Raw genomic sequence first — 23293 nt, forward strand, 5'->3', positions numbered from 1 at the left:
GAACACAGACAGAATTCCTCTCTGCAATGTAGCTTGCTTTCCTTGCAAGTGTGACATGATGTGTTAATGTCAAGTCTGTGTATATGTTCATTAGAAGCTAGAGATCGTACAACTTATGCTTGAGGCCTGTTGCTTTTCTTCAGTTTAACATTATAGGTACCCTTTTCTCCTCTGCCATCTTTAGACCTCCACTAGGTTTGGGCTCCATTCCATAGCCATTGTGTCACAGCTGAGGTAATGGGTCTGCAATCAGACATTTTTTTAGAACACCATCAAGCTCCATCCAGCCTCTTACTAGCTGTGTGATTGCTCGGCAAGTCTCTTAACTACGCCTCAGATTCAGTTTTTTTACCTTACATTACCTAGAAAATAGAGTTTTTATAAGGATAAACTAAAATGCAAAGAAAAGCATTTTGTAAACTGAAAAACACTTTATAAATTTAAGGTATTATCTCACAGAAATATCTACTTTGTTTCTGAAGGGTTTGCGTTAGTTCCTTGGGGTTTTTTTGGTTTTTTGGTTTTTTTTGGCTCTTCTTATTTTGTTCTCAATTAGTTGTCAAAAAAAAAATATATGCATGTGAGTTTCCTACAGACTGAAAGCAAGTAGTGTCTTTCCTATTTCTAATGCATATTTCTGATGGACCCCGCTTAATCTTTTTTTCTTACAGAAATCCTCAAAAATTAAAAACATCAAAAATAATGAGATGTGACTGAAGCCACTTGGGCAGTGAACATAAATGTTGCAATGGAAAAGCAAGCCTGGCCTTCTAGCTGAAAAAACAGCTATTCCCCAGTGGGCCCCAGAAGAAACTTGACTGGCCACTGCAAAGGAGACAACAACCTTAAAAGTTTTAACAGATAAAACTTAAGGAGCAACCTCTGATATGGAATTCACATAGTCTATTCTGCTGTGTCAAAATCTATGTGCATTGTTTTATTGTTACTTAGGACATGTTTATTTAATGTGCACACTTTTTGTGGTTCTCATTTCCACTGCTGACAATTAAGCAATTGGAAATAAATTTTATATTTTAGTTTCCGAGTAAAACCAGTTGAAAATAAGATAAAAGCTCACCAAATATTTTCATTTTTCTCAATTTGTTTTGCCTTTTTTTTAGTGTTACCATCATTACTGTTAAAAATAACAAAAAATAATTAGATCTGAGAGTGATCAGGTTTCTTATCTGATTCCCTTGGAGCTGTGGAAATGAGTTTGACTTCACATTTTCATTTTGTTTTAGAAATACACGGTGAATAAGTGTGTTTGAGACTTGACAGCCAAAGCCATTGTTAATTACAGGAATTTTCCATTACTTTCTCCCCTGTCCCCTAATAACCAGAGTTCATTACTACAATATCACCAAAGATCTGATAATATGCCTTATTATTTTATGTACTGTACACTAGATAACTCTTTAGCTAAATGTTTATTAGGGTAGTAGGAAAGCCATTTCATTTAGTTATTATTTATGTATTAAGTATACAGGTACAACATTATTTTGCCTGTAACAAAATGAAGAGACAGAGAATTATACAGGAATTTAATTGCCAACTTTGGACTTGGTTCACAAGTTGTACTCTATACAAAAATTTAGGTAGTCTCATATCTCATAATTATTTTACATTATGTATAGAAATTATTCATTGGTTTAGTACTAAAGAGTTTCTGAAGATAACAAACAAATCATGAAAAAACTTTTCAACAGAAAAAAATTACAGTTAGAAATCTTTCATACAATGTTTATATTCTGATTTAGCTTACTTTTTGTATCTTTTTTTTCTTCCTTTTTCAGTGGAAATGAACCCTGATTTCCAATACCCTAAGGATTATTTAGGGATTTGATGTGGTAATATATTGTTATTTATGATTTCTAAAATTTTCTGAGATGGTTTAACTTTTATCTATTTTGCTTGTTTGTGCCCGTAAGAACAAGAACTTTTAAAAGTTTGTGTCCCCATGTTTGATTATTGAAGTCCACTGAGAATCCTTTCTCAACAACCTTGGCAAACTCATAGAACTCATTGGCCAGTTTGTTATTTTTCAAATAATAATGAAAGGCTAGTATTTTTATTTGGTATATGAGAACAATTAAATCTGTGCTTTTAATAGGTATAGTTCTTTGATTAGAAAATCAAGAGAATGTATGTCTTAGTTTGGTCGTAAATCATCAAGAGCTTTCTAGTGGAAATTATATATAACATTTCTAACAATGTAAGTCCTTTTATGTACTGTGCTTCCAGCTCTCTTGAATTTGAAAGGTGTAATAAACTTCATGTTCATCTATGGAAGATTTTGAGAGGTTGAAAATAAATTTTCTTTCGCGTGTGTGTATGTTCTCTGTCACGTTTAATAACTATCTTCCTGTAACAACTAAGGTATTCTTTAACTAGGATTGAAATCAATCCTTAACTATTAAGGAAGAGGCTACCTGTGTTAAAGAAGCCAGGAGAAGACGCTTCTTTACCTCCTCACCCTGATCCCTGCAACCAGGGATCTATAGTGCTGAGCGCAATGACCAGATTTCACAGTATGATGGGGCTGCATAGCTAGATGCCAAGACCTCCAATGATCAATGCTGCCCTCTTCCTACCTGAATCAAACAGTTTGGGGAAGGGGATGGAAAGGGAGTGAGAAATGAAGAAAGGAGTGTTCTTTGAGGTGTGTTTGGCTCTTATAACCAAGACTTTAATATAAAAAGTTTTTGTTTTAAGATCAAAGTCAACATTAATGAAACTTCTGGATGTTTATCCAAAGTCTTAAGTTACAAGTTACTTCTAAAAGGAAAAGGTTATGTAAAATTCCTGGGAAGGAAGAGTCAGAATTAGGATCTGAATATATCCTGATAGGCTGGAATACTAAAAACTGAGTCTAACAGAATGAAAGTACTCTTTTGATTTTACCATCAAAATATTTGCACAGTTTTACCACTTTTTACTGGTTTCTACTGGGCTTCCAGTGTGACCCAAGTTCAATTATCTCTTCTTGGGTTTCTGCAGTAACCCTGTAACCATTCTCCCCATTCCTGCTCTTGCTACCAATCAGTTTATTTTTAACACAGTAGTCAGAAATATCCATTAAAACATATATTATTTCACACCACAGTTTCTTCCCATCTCACTCAGAGTAAAAGCCAAAATTCCTAACATGATCTACAAAGCCCTACAGGATCTGTTCCTGTTACTTCTCTGACCTCTTGTCCCCTTTCTCAATGTGCGAAAGTCGTGCTGGCCTCCTCACTGTTCATAAGACAGGACAGGACGGTCTTGCCTCCAGGCCTTTGCCTTTGGTTTCTCTCCACCAGGAAAAGCTTTTTGCTCAAATATCTACACAGGTCAGTCCCTCACTTCATTCAGATTTCATACAAATACCTGCCCTGACCACACTACCTCAAACTGGGACCCCAACCCCACCTGGTTCTTCCTACTTTTTACTCTTTACTAAGGTAAGCAAACTTGGTACTGGGTAAGCCTAATGTGTCTTGTATATTGATTGACAATCTGAAACTGAAACTTATTCTAATGGTCTTGTCCTTGTAAGAATACAAAATAAACATAAAAATATTAGAAAAGAAGCAATAATTTTAAAATGTTTAAGCACAAAAGAAGAAAAAATTGTGGGGATAGTAGTTCTTAAGTCATCACCCAGAATGCAGCAAAAAAAGACAATAAGAAGTATAAAAGAGATGTTGAAAGACATTCAGATCAGTTTAAGAAGGCATAATTATTTAATTAGAGTTAGAGCAAGAGAAATTGGGAGACTGGTGCAAGGCTGAGGTGAGGCAATATTAAAAGAGATGATACCAGAGAACTTTCTAGAATTAATAAATGATACCAATTTCTCAGATTTAAAACATACAGAATATCTCAAGAAGGGTAAAAAACTAATTTCCCAACACATCATATAATAGTGAAATTTGAGAAGATGTCTACAAAGATAAGGCTGGGACATCAACTGGGGCAACAGTAAACTTTACCAAGGCCAAGACAGAAGCCAGAAGCCAGGGTACCGGGGGAAACACTCTTAAGAACTGTGAAACAAAATAATTTTAAAAAATAAGAATAAAAGACCTTTACACGTTAACAAAAACAGAGAGGACTTACAATCAATTGAATTATCAGCACAAGACTGTATAAAGGATGTACTCTAAGAAAGAAAATAAATCCAGAAATACAGATCTGAGAATCAAGAAAGAATGGTACATTAAAAGAGAATTCAAAGAATGGGAGACTGTATTTGCTGTATACACATCCAACAAAAGAATTATATTCAGAATATATAAATAACTCCTACAAGTTATTAAGTAAAATGCAGACAACCTAATTTTAAGATAGGATAGAGGGCTTAAGCAGGCATTTCATAAACAAGGATATCCAAATGGATAATGAGCATATGTAAATGTGCTCAAAATCACAGCAATCTTTAGGAAAATGCAAATTAGAGCCATGATGACATATAACATTACAAATCCACCAGATGGCTAAGATTTTTTTGTTTTAAATAACAAGAACAAGTTTTGAAGAAAGTGTGGAACAATGAGAACTCACACATATTGCTGGTGGGAGTTTAAACTGATACATCTACTTTGGAAAACTGCAGTATCCACCAAAGCTAAACAACTACTCCATGACTCAGAATTTCCACTCCTACGTGTAAATGAAACAAAACTGAGTGCATTAACCTACGAACAGGACATGTACAAACATGTTTGTAGCAGCCTTATTCAAACTGGGCATAATCCATGCCAATGAGCCATAGAATAGACAACTAGATTGTGGAAAATGCTACAGCAACATGAGTGCAATGATACATGCAACAATGTGAATATATTTCAAAGCCATAACACTGAATGATAGAATTCAGACACAGAAATAGTATATGCTGCATGATTTCTTTTATATTAAATTTAAGAGCTGGCAACACCGCTTTATGTTAATGTAAGGGAGTGTGTTGTTTGCACTTGGGTTGGTAACGCCAGGAGGAGGAACTGTCATGGCACCTGTAGGTGTGTCATTTAGCATATGCTAATGTATTACAACAAGCATATAATAAGGCTCTCGAGGTCTACTGGAAGTCAAATCTTCCACCATCTTGGGCCTAACTGGTTCTAACCAGTTTTTGTCGTATTTTTTTCTCAATGGCTGTGTCATTCTTTAAGGGTTGTGCCCTGCCCCCTTCCCTCCGTCTCAATAGTATGCTATTGGAGGAGGCAAGCCATATCATTTCTCTCTTCTCATTACATGGAAATAATTGCCTGATAATAACCTCATCTGGATTACTGGATTATATATTAGAAGTGTTAAAAGATAAAAGGTATCCATATATATTTCTCATTTAGATACTAAAAGTCTAAAATATAAATTAGTTTTATCAGGGTTTCCCTTAGGAGAGTGGGAATTAGACCATATATTTTGTTTCATATGACTTTTGGTGGTTTTTGTTGTCATGGTTTGTGTATGAATGCGTTAATTATTTCATTTTGGTATATGTATAGAAAGACGTACTCAAAATACTACTACTTTCCATTCTCACAACAAAGTCATGGAGAGGTGAAATTTTGGACATGGGTTTATAAAATCCTGGACAACTTGGTAGGCAAGAACAATCTAATTCCAGGGCTCATACCCCAAGCTGTGGAAATTAGAGGTAAAGATAGATTTTAAATAAATCTGTAAATCAGGACTGATAGAGTGGGAACTAAATAAAAAACTGCTAACAGGGTCTTTTCAAATTCCCTATAGATATTAATACTGGGGATTTGAGAATAGGTAATTAGAATTCATGGGAAACTGGGGAATTCTCCAAACTGTAGGTTTTTCTTATATTTTAAAATAATAATTTATTTATGTTTTTTAAAATAATAATGAGTGCCCGTAATAGTAAACAGTGAATCATTTTGTGTGGCAGAATTTTAGTGTCAGAGGTTTTCAGTTAAGAAATAAAATATGGTAATAAATGCATGTTTTCCTCTTAAGAAATAATAAATTGTGATAAGATGTAAAAATGTTGTTTACCTGAAGTAGGTATTTGATATTATAAAACATTTAAAGAAGGTAATATTAACAAAATAAATGTTAAATAAAATCATTAAAAATTAAATGATAACACAATTATTTATTATTTAAAAGTTATTATTTTTAAAATGAAATTTTACAACACATGAAGCAGTAATTGTCCCAATCCATAATCTTGATCTTTGTTTTGAGACAAATATTTCAGACATAGAAAATATTGCATTGATGTTGGTTGAATTATTGTTTGGGTATTAATGTACATGTTATTTCCCATAGACTCATTTCCATTTTAACAATAAAAATATTTTGTCTGCTTGATTTTGATTTTGCCATTAAAATCAATACTGCTTAGGCTATATTAGATTTTAGGTCAGTTCCTGATTTCATGTCAGAGTATTTAACAACAGCATTCCTATTTTCTTCTCCTTGCATTTCTTCTGTTAAAGTAGTTACAAAGAGCTACAGCCTAGAGCAAATAGTTCATCACTGTAAATGCCAGGCAACATTACTAGGATACCGTAGCATTCCAACCTCTGAGCAAGGTTAACAGTACTTCACAGAGTGAAGGGTCAAAATTGCCAAACTAATGGCTCTTTTGCTTCTGAAACTTGATAGTCTGGGGAACACTATTCGTCAATTTGTATGAAGTAAACTATGCATGTAAACTTGTTAATTTTAATTTTATTTGCAAGAATACCTCACCATTAGCAGCAGCTGGGGCCACAAATACCCAGTTACAACATGGCAACAGCAACAAGAAAGAATGAACAATTAGATTGTGGTGCTTCTCTCCTACATGCTCCTGTTCTGATTCATAGACCTATCCACCTTGAAGTTTGACTCAATTAATGTCAAAACATAAGTTTAAGTTATGAAGAAGGAAGGAGAAGGCCTATGATTTCCCATGATTTCTGCAACTATAAACTTATTAATATTTTAAAATATTATTTCAAATGTCTTGCTCCATAAATTCATTTTAGGATACCAACCATTTGTTATGTTATTTTTACAGAGTATATTTAAACCCATCATAGATAGGAATTTCAGTAAATTTTTAAAAAAATACACTTTTATATTGAATAATATGCCCAGGATTGAAATTCAGGATTGCCCAGGATATGCCCAGGATTGAATTCAATATTTTGAATTATCCTAATTTTGTTTTTCTAAATTTATTGAAAAATTTACTCATTGGAAGAAAAAAACACAATTTCTATTTTCAAATGTTTCTGTGACCAATTACCTCCATATTCCAACAGCTGGCAGCCATGCTAAGTACTTTTAATGACAAAATCAGTCACTTCTATGTGACTGATCTATTAGTCATATAATTAAGGTAAAAAGTCTAAAAACCTTTTAGATTTCATTACCTATTTTTAAAAATTTTCTGGACAATAAGAATGACATAGAACTTTAATGATATCTTGTCAATAATTAGTCAAAATTCTTGTCATGTTATAAAGGTCAAAACAAATTTTTGAAAAAAGATTAAACCAAATTTATTTTAATTAATTTATATTACCATTGAAGTGTAAAGCAATACAAATTTTAAGTATATACAAAGTTAATAACAGTAAAAAAAAGACAAAGAAAAATGAAATGTATTTTAATATTTATAACAACTTTATTAAGGTATAATTGGCACACAATAAACTGCACATAATCACAATGGAAAATTGGATAAATTTGGACATATATTTATACACATAAAAGCATCACCTCAATCAACATAATGAACAACATGCCGTTCCTCTTACTTTTCTTTGTCTTTCTTCCCTGTCCTTATGTCACTACTTTCCATCTTCTTTCTATCATTGTAAATTAGTTTGCATTTTCCAGACTTTTTATAAGTGGAATCATGTAGTATATAATTTTTTGTCTGCCTTCTTGTATTTAGTGTAATTATTTTGAGTGTCATACATGTTATATTGCATATAAAATTGTTTATTCTTTATTTTGCTGAGTACTGTTTCATTGTATGGATAGACCACAAGTTGTTTATCCACTCCTCTGTTGATGGACATTTAAATTATTTCCAGGTTTTTGGCTATACAAATAATGTGCTATGAACAATTCTGTACTAATCCTTCTATGGAGAGATGCTTCTACTTCTCTTGGGTAAATATCTAGGAGTGAAATGTTTGGGTCATATAGTGGGTATGTGTTTAACTTTTTAAGAAACTACCAAAATGATTCCCATGATAGTCCTATTTTTTCATTTCAATCAGCAGTGTATGAGATTTTCGGTTGTTCCACAGTCTTGGTGTGGTAAGTCCAATGTGTGTGTGTGTGTGTGTGTGTGTGTGCGCATGTGCGTGTGTGTACAGGCAGTTCTTGCCTTGCACAGTTCCAACATGCACAATTTTCAGTCTATGGTTTAGTTAAATAACACCAAATAACACCAGTGCCCCAGCAACACAGTTCAAATTTCAGTTTCACAAAGAGCAAACATGGCTTCTAGCTCTTCAGTCCACAAATCCCTGTGTAAATAACACATGTACATATTGATCAGTGACAAATCACATCGATTCTTTTAAAGTATGTTGGTAACTGGGCACTTACTGCACATCTATTACCCAGTTCACACAAGAACAGCAAAGAATGTAGTATTGCTTCCCTGTCTCCCAGTGATAGTTCACCTGATGTTTTACACAACTGGATAATCCAAAGAAGGTTTCAAAGAAGCCAACCAAAATGAAAGTGTAGCAAATAAAAGAAACGTGAGAACACTGACAGTGAAACTCAAATCAAACAAGAATGGAGTTGTGGAAGAACAGCTCACTGTGAGAATGTTGGCACTGCTGCCGTTTGAGAGAGTTGAAGTATGCAGCCAGAGGAAATTGAAGGCATAAATGAGGAAAGTGGGGGTGGTAAAAAGGATGGATTCGTCTCAGAAGAGGTAGCAACAGCACAAATTTACATATTACAGGAACCCTCTGAGATATTTCACAACATTGAAGAGATACAATGTTGGATCCAAACTTAGAAAGAAGTATGACAATTCACCAAGGTGTGCTTGCTCTGTATTGTAAGATATACAATGAGAAAAAGAAGGCAGGGCCTGTTCACACTATTTCTGATGTGTTTTACAAAGAAACATGGCACTTCAATTCTCAATGTTGCCATTTTAAATTATAGTGTACTAGATAAATATTAGTTTTACTATTCTTTTTTATTTGCTTGTACATTTATAAATGACAATACGATTATTTAATGTCTAGACAAAATTTTTAAAGGTCATGGAACAATTTTAATAGTTCCCATTGACTATTAAGAGCACTTTGCACAGTTTCAGTTTGCACAGTCATTTTTATGGTCCCTTACTTACTACCATGTAAAGCAACGAGTGAGGGCTAAATTATAGAAGTATATAGTTTGACTTTTGGGCAATAAATGTATTACAGTTTTTAAAATAACTAAGAGAGAATGTTACAACAATATTATATAGTAAGTGATACCAAAATAGGAAATGAATAATTAGTGACTGTTGGGAATGGTGTCAGGGCATCACACCAGACTCTCCTGCATCCTGGTGATGATGTATAGTTCCCATTATTCTAAGGCCATGGGGAGTCATTATCCTTGATGTATTATTACTTTCTAAATGTGTCTCACATCCATCTACTTCTGTCCATCTCTTTCTTGCCTTTACATGAACTTCTTTTTCTAACTGGCATGATCTTCTATCCCACCTCAATCAGGCTAGTGAACTGCAGCGTTCAAACATCTCCTCTGTGAATTCTGCAAGATTCATTCAAGCAGACGCTATCATCCCCACTTCTCCTCTACTACTACAGTACATAGCATACAACAACATATGTTCAGTGTTGTGAATACTTGTTTGCATATATTTTCACTGAGTTCCTGGTATTCAGGCAGTTTGTGTCATTTGTCTTTGTATTTGCAGTGACACATTGTAGGTATGTAATACATGATTTTTAAATGAATAAATTTTTAATGTTGTGTAAATTTAATTTACTATGCTGCCTTCAACATAGATTGTTATTTTAAGCTTTCTCTAGTATCATGAATGCATAATAGTTAAATGAAAGCATGAAATGAAAGACTTTGTTCAATGATGAATAAAAGAGACACTTGACCATTGGGGTATCTTTCAAGACAACATGTGTGACCCTGGAGCCATTTCTTTCCTGGGCTTGCAAAACATTTAGAAAACTAAAAAATAAATGCTGATATCATATGTAAAACTTTGAGAGCACTGATTTTGGAGTCAGGTTGACCTGAATTCAAACCTAGATTTGTCACTTACTGGTTGAATGATCACAGAAGTAGAACTTCATTTCTTTATTTATATAATAGGGTGGAGGGGGTCAGCCAATGACATCTGTCTCCAGAATTACCATGGAGATGAATTACGATGACAGATGCACATGAAGTACTACCCAGTGTCTGGCACTTGCAATGTGCATAAATAAACATTAATCTCTTTCCTCCATTTCTTCCCTCTCTTTTTAGATTGCAATCCTGTTTATGTTTTCAGTATCTATACTATATGTTATATTATCAATTTTTGAAATAATCTTTTTGAGAATTTGAATTATGTTAATAGGAATTGTCTATTTTCTTTTTTAAAATTGAAGTATAGTTGGTTTACAATGTGTTAGTTTCTGGCGCACACCAAAGTGATTCAGATATATATATGTACATGTATGTGTGTATATATACATATATATATATGTATATATATATATATATACATATATATATACACACACATATATATATATGCTTTTTCAGATTCTTTTCCATTATAGGTTATTACAAGATGTTGAATATAGTTCCCTGTGCTATACAGCAGGACCTTGTTGTTTATATATTTTATTTATAGTAGTGTATAGCTGTTCATTCCAAGTTCCTAATTTATCCCTACCCCCATTTCCCCTTTGGAAACCATAAGTTTGCTTTCTATGTCTGTGAGTCTGTTTTGTAAATAAGTTCATTTGTATCATTTTTTAGATTCATGTAAGTGATATCATATGATATTTGTCTTTGTCTGACATACTTCACTTAGTATGATAATCTCTAGGTCCATCCATGTTGCTGTAAATGACATTATTTCATTCTTTTTAATGACTGAGTAGTATTCCATTGTATTACATCTTCTTTATCCATTCATCTGTTGATGGACACTTAGGTTGCTTTCCTGTCTTGGCTATTGTAAATAGTGCTTCCATGAACATTGGGGTGCATATATCTTTTTGAATTACTGTTTTCTCTGGATATACGCCCAGGAATGGGATTGCTGGATCATGTGGTAACTCTATTTTTAGTTTTTAAGGAACTTCCATACTGTTCTCCATAGTGGCTGCACCAATTTACATTCCCACCAACAGTGTAAGAGGGTTCCCTTTTCTCCACACCCTCTCCAGCATTTATTATTTGTAGACTTTTTGATGATGGCAATTCTGACTGGTGTTAAGTGATATGTCATTGTAATTTTGATTTGCATTTCTCAAATAAGTAGTGATGTTGAGCATTTTTCATGTGCCTGTTGGTCATCTGTATGTCTTCTTTGGAGAAATGTTTATTTAGGTCTGCTGCCTGTTTTTTGATTTTTTTTTTTTTTGGATATTGAGCTGCATGACCTGTTTGTGTATTTTGGAAATTAAGCCCCTGTCAGTTGCATCATTTGTAAATATTTCTTCCAAGGAATCATCGATTTTCTGAGAGTTTTTAACCTGTATTCAACTCTTACTTATTTATTTATAGCCTGGCCATGAAAAATATAAAAACCCCAAGCAAGCTTTCTTTTGACCCAAGTAACTATTAGCTATTATTTCTTTACATGAGTATGAGCCCTCACTATCACTGTATGTATATTCAAGGATTGAAACCTGTTGTTCTTATTTCAAACTGTTGAGTAAAATAAATAATGGTTCAAAATCCATGCCAGTTCTATCAGTTAAAATAATAAAGAGTTATCTATAACAGGAGTTTTTAGATATTAATTTAACTTTTAGGGTTAAAGTTGGTAAAATTAAGTCCTGTCTGCTTTATACAGCAAAATTTTAGCCCTTCTTATGACAAGTAAAGCAGCTGAATACTGTTTAATGCTCAATGTATTAAATCCTATTGCTCATAAACCAAACAGTTGTGAATAACAATATGTGTATTGTATTTTTATATTATATATACATTAGAACTAATGCTTAGATTTCAGATTATATTGTTTTCTTTATTTATTTTATTTTATTTTAACCTAATTCAAAATACCTACCAAGAATTTTGGCATGTGACTGAATTCTAAGCAACAATGGAAATGAAGAGAAGGGTTGATCATAAGGATGACCACTAGATGTTGCTAGTTGTCTAGTTTATAAATCTAAGCAGCCATTTTCTCAAAAGTTTGCTTCCCCCTTATCTTCACCAATGTTTTCCAAACACAATATCTAATCCCATGCTGACTGTCAGTAAAATTGGAGTTTATAAAAAGCTAAAATTTGTGACATCCAAGTTTTAAAAAAAATCCTTCTAACTCCCCACTCTTTTTTTCTTTATATTCTAAAAGGTAAGAGATAGTTTATACCTTCCAAACCTAGAATTTAGTTATAATATCTAAAAAGTTATTCTTAATATAATTAAAAATGCATAAGCTGCCTCTTTCCATGCCCATATTAATTTAGATATTTTTACTGTAAGGACTACAAGTGATTCAGTTATGGTAAAATTTGGTCCAACAGGGCACATTTATTCTGGAGCTAGACTGAAAGAGTAACTGTCAAATTTTCAATTACAGACTGTTTCTTTTGCGATATAACCTAGGAGCTGGGGAAGGGCTGGAGCAGAACACTAGGATTCGGGGAAAGAATTTTCGGTTATGTCTGAAATCTGCAGAACTGGATGGGCAAAATTCTGGTAAGGCAGTTTTAATTATTGTTTCCATTAGTCGGGCAGGTTTTCATGTTTAATGTTTTTTGTTGTTGTTGTAGTTTTGTTTTTGTTTTTTTTTTTCTGTTCAAGAGCAATGAAGGAAGCAAAAGTAGTGAGACCCAAGAAAGGAACAGAGAGACTTCACATTACCTCCAGGTCAGTCAAAGGGCATGTTGCAAAGGATCTCTTATCTGAGGACCCCATGGAGAGGGCAGGCCAACTGTGGGAGAGCCATAAAGGTGCCCAGCAAGTGTTGTTGCAAAAACATTCGATGATATCTAGAAGTCACACTTCGTTTTTTGATCATGCATTGTAATGACATATCTATGATTGAACTTCTAATTCTTTTCCTATCCATGCCATACAATGTAAGATATATCAAAGAATTCGTAAAACCTGTAGAATAAGGTGCTTTGTGGAGAAAACTTAAATCAGGCAACACTGTCCTATAAGTTAGCAAAGTCACTATGAAGGGCTGTTAATCTCTAGTAATAAGAATCCACTGTGATAGATCCTTTAGAAAAAGATTTCTTATCAACATTGTAGGAATGAGGGCTGCACTCCACAAAGGAAACCCAGGGTTTTTTTGCAAATTTTGCTTCATAATATTCAAATCTTAAAAAAAAAATTGTAGGAGTAAATGCAGACTTACTGAGTTTTCTCTGAGTCTCACCTTCCCTAATTGTCAAGGAGATGATTTGATAGTATCTGCCACTGAACCAAGTGCAGGCAAACTTCTTATCAGGCAAGAATGTAGGGATACACTATTTCTAACACACATCGAACTCACTCTGGATAGTTGATGGCTTTAGATTATGTCACTTATTAACACCCAGTTTTTTTTTTTGTTTTTTGTTTTTATAATCTAGGCATTGTTTATTTATTTATTTATTTATTTATTTATTTATTTATTTATTTATTTATGACTGTGTTGGGTCTTCGTTTCTGTGCGAGGGCTTTCTCTAGTTGCGGCAAGTGGGGGCCACTCTTCATCGCGGTGCGCGGGCCTCTCACTATCACGGCCTCTCTTGTTGCGGACGGAGCACAGGCTCCAGACGCGCAGGCTCAGCAATTGCGGCTCACGGGCCTAGTCGCTCCATGGCACGTGGGATCTTCCCAGACCAGGGCTCGAACCCGTGTCCCCTGCATTGGCAGGCAGATTCTCAACCACTGCGCCACCAAGGAAGCCCTAACACCCAGTTTTGATAGCACACACATTTCTGGTGTTATATGTTAAGAAGCAGCTTTATGTTGTGTTTATATACTGAATGTTAGGGAGTGATCTTCTAGTTAACCTTGTTTCACTCTTGTGCATTGCCTCATTTGTCATGTCATACTGCTAGCTGTTTTTATTCAAGAGTGCTGTGATCATGTATAGTTCTGTAATCTAAATATTCATATATGAAGATATTTACTCCCAATTACATAGCTGGTTCACTTCATTGTACAGCAGAAACTAAAACAACATTGTAAAGCAACTATACCCCAATTAAAAAAAAAAGAGTTATAAGCAGAAATTGGTAATAAGTGAACTTTTAGAAAATGTCCTTGTAATATTTTGCTTTGGGAGGGAGGGTACATGACTGCTTTTTCACACAGTATTTTCTGCCTATTTTAATTTATAAACACAATATAATATTTTCTGGGTTTTGCTTCCTCAACAATTATTATATTAATAAATTAAAAAATTTAATGATATTTCTGGAGGAAAAATATGAGACCGAAAATGTGTTTTTACATCAAGTAGAAATGATGATTTGAAGTAATAAGAATCTAATGTTACTCATCATTTAAAATGTTGTCAGTAACTGTCAGGGACAAGCTATACACAGTCCATCAGTTCTTCAATAGGCCAACAAAATTACTGGAAGATGCCTATGAATGCTAACCTAAGGGGGAGGATCTTATTAATATTTAGGCAACAGTAAAGTCACTCTAACTGAAAATCAATTTTATTTATGCATGTAATTTTACAGTCTTATAAATGAGGGAGGAACACCATTTGTGGTTATTATATATATGTAAAACCTTTTATGCTTAAAACACAGGAAAAAGCTTACGTAGTATTAGATATGCATCTGGAATGATCTGAAATGCTTTCAAAGTGTATCATATACATAATGGCTAGAATCAGATTTGGGGTATATGCTTATGTGTTTTTCTGTTAGAATGTTAACACTTGTGAGAACTGAGGAAAAAATACAGCATTTAATCTAATAACATCTTAAAAAAACCTGGTTTTATAAAAGTGTAGTAAACCTATGTTTTCCATAATCAAACTTAGACCATGTCTGCTTTCTACAATAAGCCTTACTTTTGGCCAACAAATGCTCAGTTTTAAGCACAAAATTGTTTCTGATCAACTCTGTAAAAACCATTTCTAAAATTATATCTATACAAAGAGTTAGTTTTGGTAGATTTGAAATTTCAGTTAACTAAACCCCTCCTTCTCCTTCCTTCAAGATGTTGTGACTACATCTTTAATTTTGTTTGTAAAGAAAGGAATAGATGAGTACCTGTCAATACTTTGTTGAAGAGAATTGATAATGGTACATCATACTATAGTAGCATTATTACTACAATAATAATTTACATTTTCATTATAAGAATCTCAATTCTTAGAAAAATGTAAAGTTCAACACACCAAATACTTTACCTATTTTTAAATAAAAAAATTGTCCTTTTATACCTCAAAATAGTTAAAATGCATTTTGATTTTTTATTGCTGTTGGGAAAGATGAATGGCAGCTACTTTTTGTTATAGTTTTGTTGTATACATATAATTTTGTTTTGTTATACACACTAAAATTTAGCTGATCCCTTGATCAAAATTGTCTGTTGGTCTGAGAATATCTCATTATGTCAGAATCAACTGAAACAAGGAATGGTAATTCAAATAGATAAGAATTCATAATTGTAAAAACAATGACAGCCATTACTACAATTTATACTTTTCTATGTAAAACTGATGATTTTTTGAAGGATGGTGCTTTGTTTAGTTAAATTTAATCTATCAACATGGTAGAACAGTTTCTTCATATTTTATGCTTAATTTTGTATCATAAAATTACTGTCAATAATTTGTGAATAATTGAACTTGATATTCATAAAATTTAATTTTTAAAATATACACTTAAAGATAGCCCAGTTTAGAACATCCATTATTTGGGGGTAAGTTGGATATTATGTTTCTATTGATTTTCATAGGTATTTCAGAATATTTTTTACTATAGATACACATAGCTGATTTTATCATTTCTGAGTGTATTTCCATGACTAAAGATAGGGACCTAAGGATCTGAAATAGTTCATAAAAATCAAGCTAATCTGAAAATTGAGTCTCGATTCTAGATATGGGCTAACTAATAATTTTCTCATCATTCCGTATAATTCTTTATCTAAGAGGTTCTATATACCTTGTGGTTCAAAGCACATTTCTGGCAGTTCTGCAGAGTCCTGTTACCTTGTGCAGTTTCACAGACCACTTTTAAGGAAAACTAGGAAATATACTAAACGAAAACTTGATTTGTGGTGTTGTTAAGTCCTAGGATATAAAGACCACAGGGTGGTGATATGATATAGGAAGAAACTATATGGCAGTTTGGTTTTTAGAAAGTGTTGTAATTTTTTATTTTCTTTTGTTTTTTAACAGTGTTCTCAGTTGAATAGATTCTTTGTAATAGGATTTTAGTTGGGTATTTTATTATTCAAATGAATCTAAGACTACATCAACTGTTAGCTGATAAACACAAGCTATCTCCAGATTCATGGAGAAGGAAGAGCTCAGAAAGGCCATTCACAAATTAAGAACTTCTGGGCATACTTCGACTTGCATATGCATAGATCTATTTCAAATTAGCATAAGATTTTGAGAACTGAGCTAAAAGTACATCGGATTTCCCGGATCCCAGACTGACTGCTAAATAGGGAACATATCCAGTAGCACTGTGGCATTGCAAAGGCTTCAAAAACCGAGCTGACATTGAAACCATAGCCTACAGAAGATGGGTAGAAATTCACAGTGTGAACTTTACTGGGTAGATTCTCTGCTAAAACAAAAATGTCAACATTCTCCAGGAGATTTAAACAATGCCCAGAGTCTCGTAATGTAACAATCAAGATGTCCAGGACACAATCCAAAATTACTTGGCTTACAAAGAGAGATGAAAATGTCAATTTTCATGGAAAAAGACAATTTACAGAAGCTTAGGATGAGATGATATAGATGTTGGAGTTGTTTGACAGAAACTTTAAAGCAGCTATCATAAAATTGCTCAAACATGTAATCATGAATATTCTTGAAACAAATAGAAATTTTTTAAAGTATTAAAGCAATAGAAGATATGTATAAATAGAAATTTTAACACAGAAATATATAATAATAAAAATAAAATACATGGTAGATGAACTCAGTAGCTGAATGGAATTGAGAGAAGAAAGATAGAGCAATGGAAATTAACCATATGAACAATAGAAAAGAGATTGAAAATTCTATATATCTCTTCCAGAAAATAGAAGAGAGGTAAACACTTTCCAACCCATTTTATAAGTCTATTATTACCCTGATAGTAAAACAAACAAACACACAGAGCAATATTTCTCATAAATTTTGATAGAAAAATCATCAATAAAATATTGGCAAATCAAGTTCAGCAATATATAAAATGAGTAATGCACTGCTATAAAGCGGAGTTTATCCTAATCATACAAAACTGATTTAAAAATCAGTGGATGTAGTCTGCATTTTTAACAATATAAAAAGTAAAATCTGTAAGATTATATCAATGCAAAATAAGCACTTGACAAAATACAAATTCTATCCATGGTTAAAAACTCTCAGAAAACTAGGAAGAGTTGGGAATTTCCTAAATCTGACTAAAAGACATTACAGAAACCCTACAGTTAATATCATACTTAATGATGAAAAGTTGAAAGATTTCCTCCTATGACTGGGGACAAGGTAAGGAAGTTCACTCTCACCACTCCCATTCAAAATTGTACAGAATGCTTAGTGCAATAGAGCAAGAAAAAGAAACAAAAGGCATACTTTTCAGAAAAAGAAATGAAACATTTCTCTTCACAGACAACATGCTTGTCTACATAGAAAATCTCAGAGAATCTACAAACAAATCTAAGAATTAAGTCAGCTTAGTAAGATTGCAGTATACAAGTCTGCACATCAAAATTAATCTTATGTCTATATATTAGCAAAGTACAATTGGAAACAAAAATTAGGAAAAAAAATTAATATGACTGAAAATATTTTATCCCAGATAAAATATTAAGATACAATTCTAACAAACATGTATAAGTCTTCATACTGAAAATTTTAAATTCTAACCAAAAAAAATCAAAGAATTAGAAAACATAGAGTCATGCTGTGTTTATTGTTGAAAGACTCATTTTTGTAAACACGTAAATTCTCCCCAATTTATATAAAAATTTAACACAATGCAATTGAAATCTCAGCAGGATTTTTAATATATAGACAAGTTGATTCACAAATTTATATGGAATAGCAAAGAGAATGTCAAGGGAAGTTGAATAACTAAACAATTTTGGAAAAGAAGAAGAATATATTTAAAGGAATAACATTACCTAGTTTTAAGACTTAGTATTACAAAGTTACAGTTATTAGGACAGTGTGATATAGGTGAAAGGGTAGACAGAGGATGGAACAGAGATTCCAGAAATAGACCCACTGACTCTAGAATAGACCCAATAAAGCCAGCTGACTTTTGACAAAAGAGCCAAAGAAATACTGTGGTCAAAGGATAGTCTTTTAAACAAATGTGTTGGGAAAATTGAACATCTGTATGTTAAAAATCAAACCTTGACATGACAACTTATATAAATATTAACTCAAAGAAAACCATAGACTTAAAAGTAAAATGTAAAATTATAAAACTTTCAAAAGAAAAAATGTAGGAGAAAATCTTTGTAACCTGGAGGTAGGCAACAAGTTCTTAGACTTGACACCAAAATCATAATTCATAAAAGAAAATAATAATAAATTGGATCTCATCAAAATTAAAAAGGTTTACCTTCCAAAAGACAGAATTAAGAAGATGAAAAGGAAGACTAGGAAGAAATGTTGGCAAATCATGTATCTAAAATGTACTTATACCCATCATATATAATAAACTCTCTAAGCTCAACATTTAGAAAACAAACAACCCAACTGAAAATGGGTATAGAACTTGAGACTATTCCATCCAAAGAGGGATATAAGGATGGGAAATAAGCACATAAAACAATATTCAATACAATTTGCCATTAAGAAAATGAAAATAAAAACTATGGTAAATACCACTATACATTTATTAGGATGGTTAAAATATTACTGACAATATCAAGTGTGGATGAGGATGTAGAGGAAGTGGAACTCTGTGGTGAGAATACCAAATAACATAGTTACTGTTATGGGTTGAATTGTGTCTTAACCCCCAGTACCTCTGAAGTTGACCTTATTTGAAATAGGGTTATTGCAAATGTAATTAGTTAAAACCAGGTCTTACTGGACTAGGGTGAGCCCTTAACCCAATATGACTGGTATCGGTATAAGAAGAAGAAATTTGGACACAATTATGCACACATGGAGAAAATCAAGTGAACATGAGAGATGAGGTGATGCATCTATAAGCCAAGGAACACAAAAGATTGCCAGCAAACCTCCAGAAGCTAGGAGAGAGAGGCATGAAACAGATTCTTCTTCACAGCTTCAGAAGGAACCAACCCTGTTGACACCTTGATCGTGAACTTCCAGCCTTCAGAATTGTGAGACAATTAATTTCTGTTGTTTAAGCCACGCAATTGGTGGCACTTTGTTACAATAGCCCTCGTAAACTAAAACAGCCACTCTAGAAACACTTGGACAATTTCTTATAAAATTACACAGATACTTGCCATTGATACTACAATCCCACTCCTGGGCATCTACCATAGAGAAATGAAAATGTATGTTTACACATACATTATGATTGTTTATAACAATCATATAATGGATGATTATTTATAACAGTTCAATCTATAATTGCCAAAACCTGGAAAGAACCCAAATATCTTTCAGTGGGTGAATGGATAAACAAACTGGCACATCCATACAATGGAATACTACTCAGCAAAAAAATAATAAAACACAAGCAGAACAAAAAAACTCAACAACAACAAAACTCCTCAAAGAATTTAGTGAACTACAAAGCCTGAGCGAAAGAGCCAGTATCAAAATATCATGCTGTCTATAGGATTTTCTCAGAAAAATAAAACTATAGTCATGAAGTACAGATCAGTGGTTGCCAGAGATAGAGATGGGGGAAGTGGTCATTATAAAGGGATATCATGAAAGAGTCCTGGGGGTGATGAAAATCTTTTGTGTCCTGACTATAGTTAGTGTTTATATTACTTTATACACGTCTCAAAATTTATAGAACTGTGCACCAAAAGGAAAAAAAGTCAATTTTACTGTATTGTAATTTAAAGATAAAATAGTCTGAGCTGATCTGTATGATTTACAGTAGCATTTAAAAAGGACATATCAAGTCCTCTTGGATTAAAAGAAAAATAGAATAGTGGTGTTGAAGCAAATAATCAATAAACAATCTATAATAAGAAGTAGAAGAGAGTTTTATTTGAGCCAAACTGAGCACCATAGCCTGGGAGATACAGATTCAAGAAGCACCTAAATTGTGCTCCACGGGACCACAAAATGGGGAGGCTTATAAAGGCAAAAATGCAAAGTTACATGAATTGTCAAGAATTAGGATTAGAAGTAAGGGTACTTGTTAAGCAAGGATTGGTTGGGGTCCAAAATTGTTACATAAATACAACAGGAGACCTTGGAACCATAAGGTTGCAGCTGGCAGCTGCTAGCAGATGTTGTTTTGAAAACAGCTGGTGGTGTCCATGAGTTTGACAGAGTTCAGAAAATTTAAGTTCTCAGTGATGCAAGAACATGTCTGAAACCATATCCACAATGGCCACCTGCCTCCATTTTGAATGCCTGGACCACTCTTACTCCATTTTGATTTTTAAATGCATTCTTTTCTTTAATGGTTAAAGCAGATGTACAATGCATGTTTGACAGGCCATACGGCAGGCTGCCTAGCTAACATAAAGTTCAAGCCAAATCATGTATAAGCCAGAATGACTTCCCCATACCTCAGTACACGAAAATTTCTTCCATCAGTGTTATGGACTTGATTTAAAATGAAAGAGGATGTAATCACCAGAACATGTTGGTTGAAAATGCATACAATTTGTATTCATAGACTCCTCATAGATTAAATTATTTTTTAAAAAGTATAATTTCCCAGCTATTAGTATAAAATAAAAAGCTTATTTTTTTCTCTTGGCTAAGTTTTTTAAAGTATGTTTTTTCTTTATTTTTTAATAAATATAATGATATTAATATCTTGGATCAAACTATAAAGAACATGATTTAGTTGATTAAAAGACCATGGGGTGAAAAATAAGAGTAAAATGATCAGAATACAACTTATGTGAATCTGCATAAAATTGACTTGGGAGAGAATTTTGAAATCAAGGATATATATTCAGATTTCATAAACTGAAAAATGGGTATGCTTGATTATAAATAATAAAATGCATGGCAAAAGTCACTATTTCATTTGCCATTTGCATCAACATGAATAGACTTTGGAGGGCATTATGCTAGATGAAATAAGTCAGACAGAGAAAGACAAATACTGTATAATATCACTTATATGTGAATCTAAAAAATACAGCAAACTAATGAATAAAATAAAAAAGAAGCAGACTAACAGACATAGAGAACAAACTGGTGGTTACTGGTGGGGATAGGGAAGGGGAAGGGGCAATATAGAGGTAGGGGATTAAAAAAAGGGTTATTACAGAATTATATGAAATAATGTGTGTGAAATTTTTGAAAATTGTAAAGCAGTATAGAACTTGAAATATCTTTAATTCAATTTTTTAAAAAGTTAAAAAAACTAAAATGAAAAATTTGTTTTTAAAAGTCACTATTTCAAAAGTCAAAGAGAAAGAGAAAAAATTAAAAATTGTTTGTCATAGAAAATGAAGTTTGTATAGAAAAATGCAAAGTGACATTATAACTTGAGTAGAAAATGAAAATTGGCAAAAACAGTCAAATCACAGCAAATAAGATAAAATTTGTCAATAAACACATGAAAATTTATTCAACCTCACTTGTAGTCAGGGAAATGTAAATTATAAGTAAACAAGCAATGGGGTGACATTTTTTCACCAATCAGATATCCCAAATTGGCAAATAATACAAACAATAAATTCATAGGTGATGATACCCAAATTTTAATACATATAAATAAGTACATATATGAAAACATGTCCAACCACACCAATGGAAAATGCAAATTTAAGAAACCCAATGAAATACCATTAATTCACCCACCAGAAAGAATAAAGTTAAAAGAAATAACTAGTTGGGGAAAAATTGTGATGCATTACACTCGTCTATTCAGGTAATATGTAGATAATATTAAGAAACAAACATAAACTATTTTAGCTAGGAATTCTGAAGTGAAACTCATTCTAAAATATCCAAAGCTAAAGCTGTAAGAAAGAGAATATTTATTACAACCCTGTGGTGCCAAAAATTGGATACAACATTAAATGTTCATTAAGTACAGCCCCAGTCACAAAAATATCTTTAAAATATGTATTTCATGGCCTATTTTCCTGCAATATATGCATACATACATACACACACACACACACACACACACACACACACACACACATATGTATTTTCATTTGAGAAGCAGGTCACTAATACCTTTATAGATTTACTAAAGTTGAACGTTTTTTTAATAGTCTCCTACAGAATTCAAAGTTAAGGTAGACTGAAAACGAGAGGGAAACTTGTTTTGAATTATACATTACAAAGATCACTGTGGGTGCTCATAGTGAGGTAATATTACCACTTCTTTTCAACCCATCCTTGGCTAGAACAAATAAATAAGGTACATCTACATGAGCCATGACACTGTGCTGTCAAGTATGAATTAATGGAGGTGGCTGTTTATGAGATGGGCAATAAGTAGACAAATATTTCTTATCCTTGTGCTAAAAACTTATCAAATGTGTACCTATTGTTGACAAATGTTCTTGGGTTACCCTTGCAATAACTTTTTTTTGTAAGTAGTATGTTTTTTTTCTCTTAAAGCTGTTTAATCATACTGGTAACAACTCTTGGAAGTAGTAATTGGAAACACCTAATTATACTGCACTGCTAGCTCTTCTTCCATCATCGCTTATGGCTTCAAGGAGTTTCCTATTTCAGATTGGTAGATAAAGAAAAATGGGCTGAGTTAATTGACCTTTCTGCAAGATATGATGATAACAGTCAAAAGTGGACTTCTGCAGCAAC

At 32.9% G+C, this 23293-nt stretch overlaps 1 protein-coding gene across 1 annotated transcript in view; it reads left to right on the forward strand.

Annotated features, from left to right (window-relative positions):
- THEMIS (thymocyte selection associated) overlaps window positions 1-13740 on the forward strand; it is a 185276-nt gene extending 171536 nt beyond the window's left edge. Inside the window, exon 6 of the mRNA XM_082406176.1 lies at window positions 672-13740. Within this exon, the coding sequence (XP_082262302.1) occupies window positions 672-688 (17 nt within the window). The 3' untranslated portion in view covers window positions 689-13740. The remainder of the gene's footprint in view (window positions 1-671) is intronic.
- The last annotated feature ends 9553 nt before the right edge of the window (window positions 13741-23293 follow it).

Source organism: Balaenoptera borealis, assembly GCF_965194805.1.
Source record: "Balaenoptera borealis genome assembly, chromosome: 9".
Classification (NCBI taxonomy): Eukaryota; Metazoa; Chordata; class Mammalia; order Artiodactyla; family Balaenopteridae; genus Balaenoptera; species Balaenoptera borealis.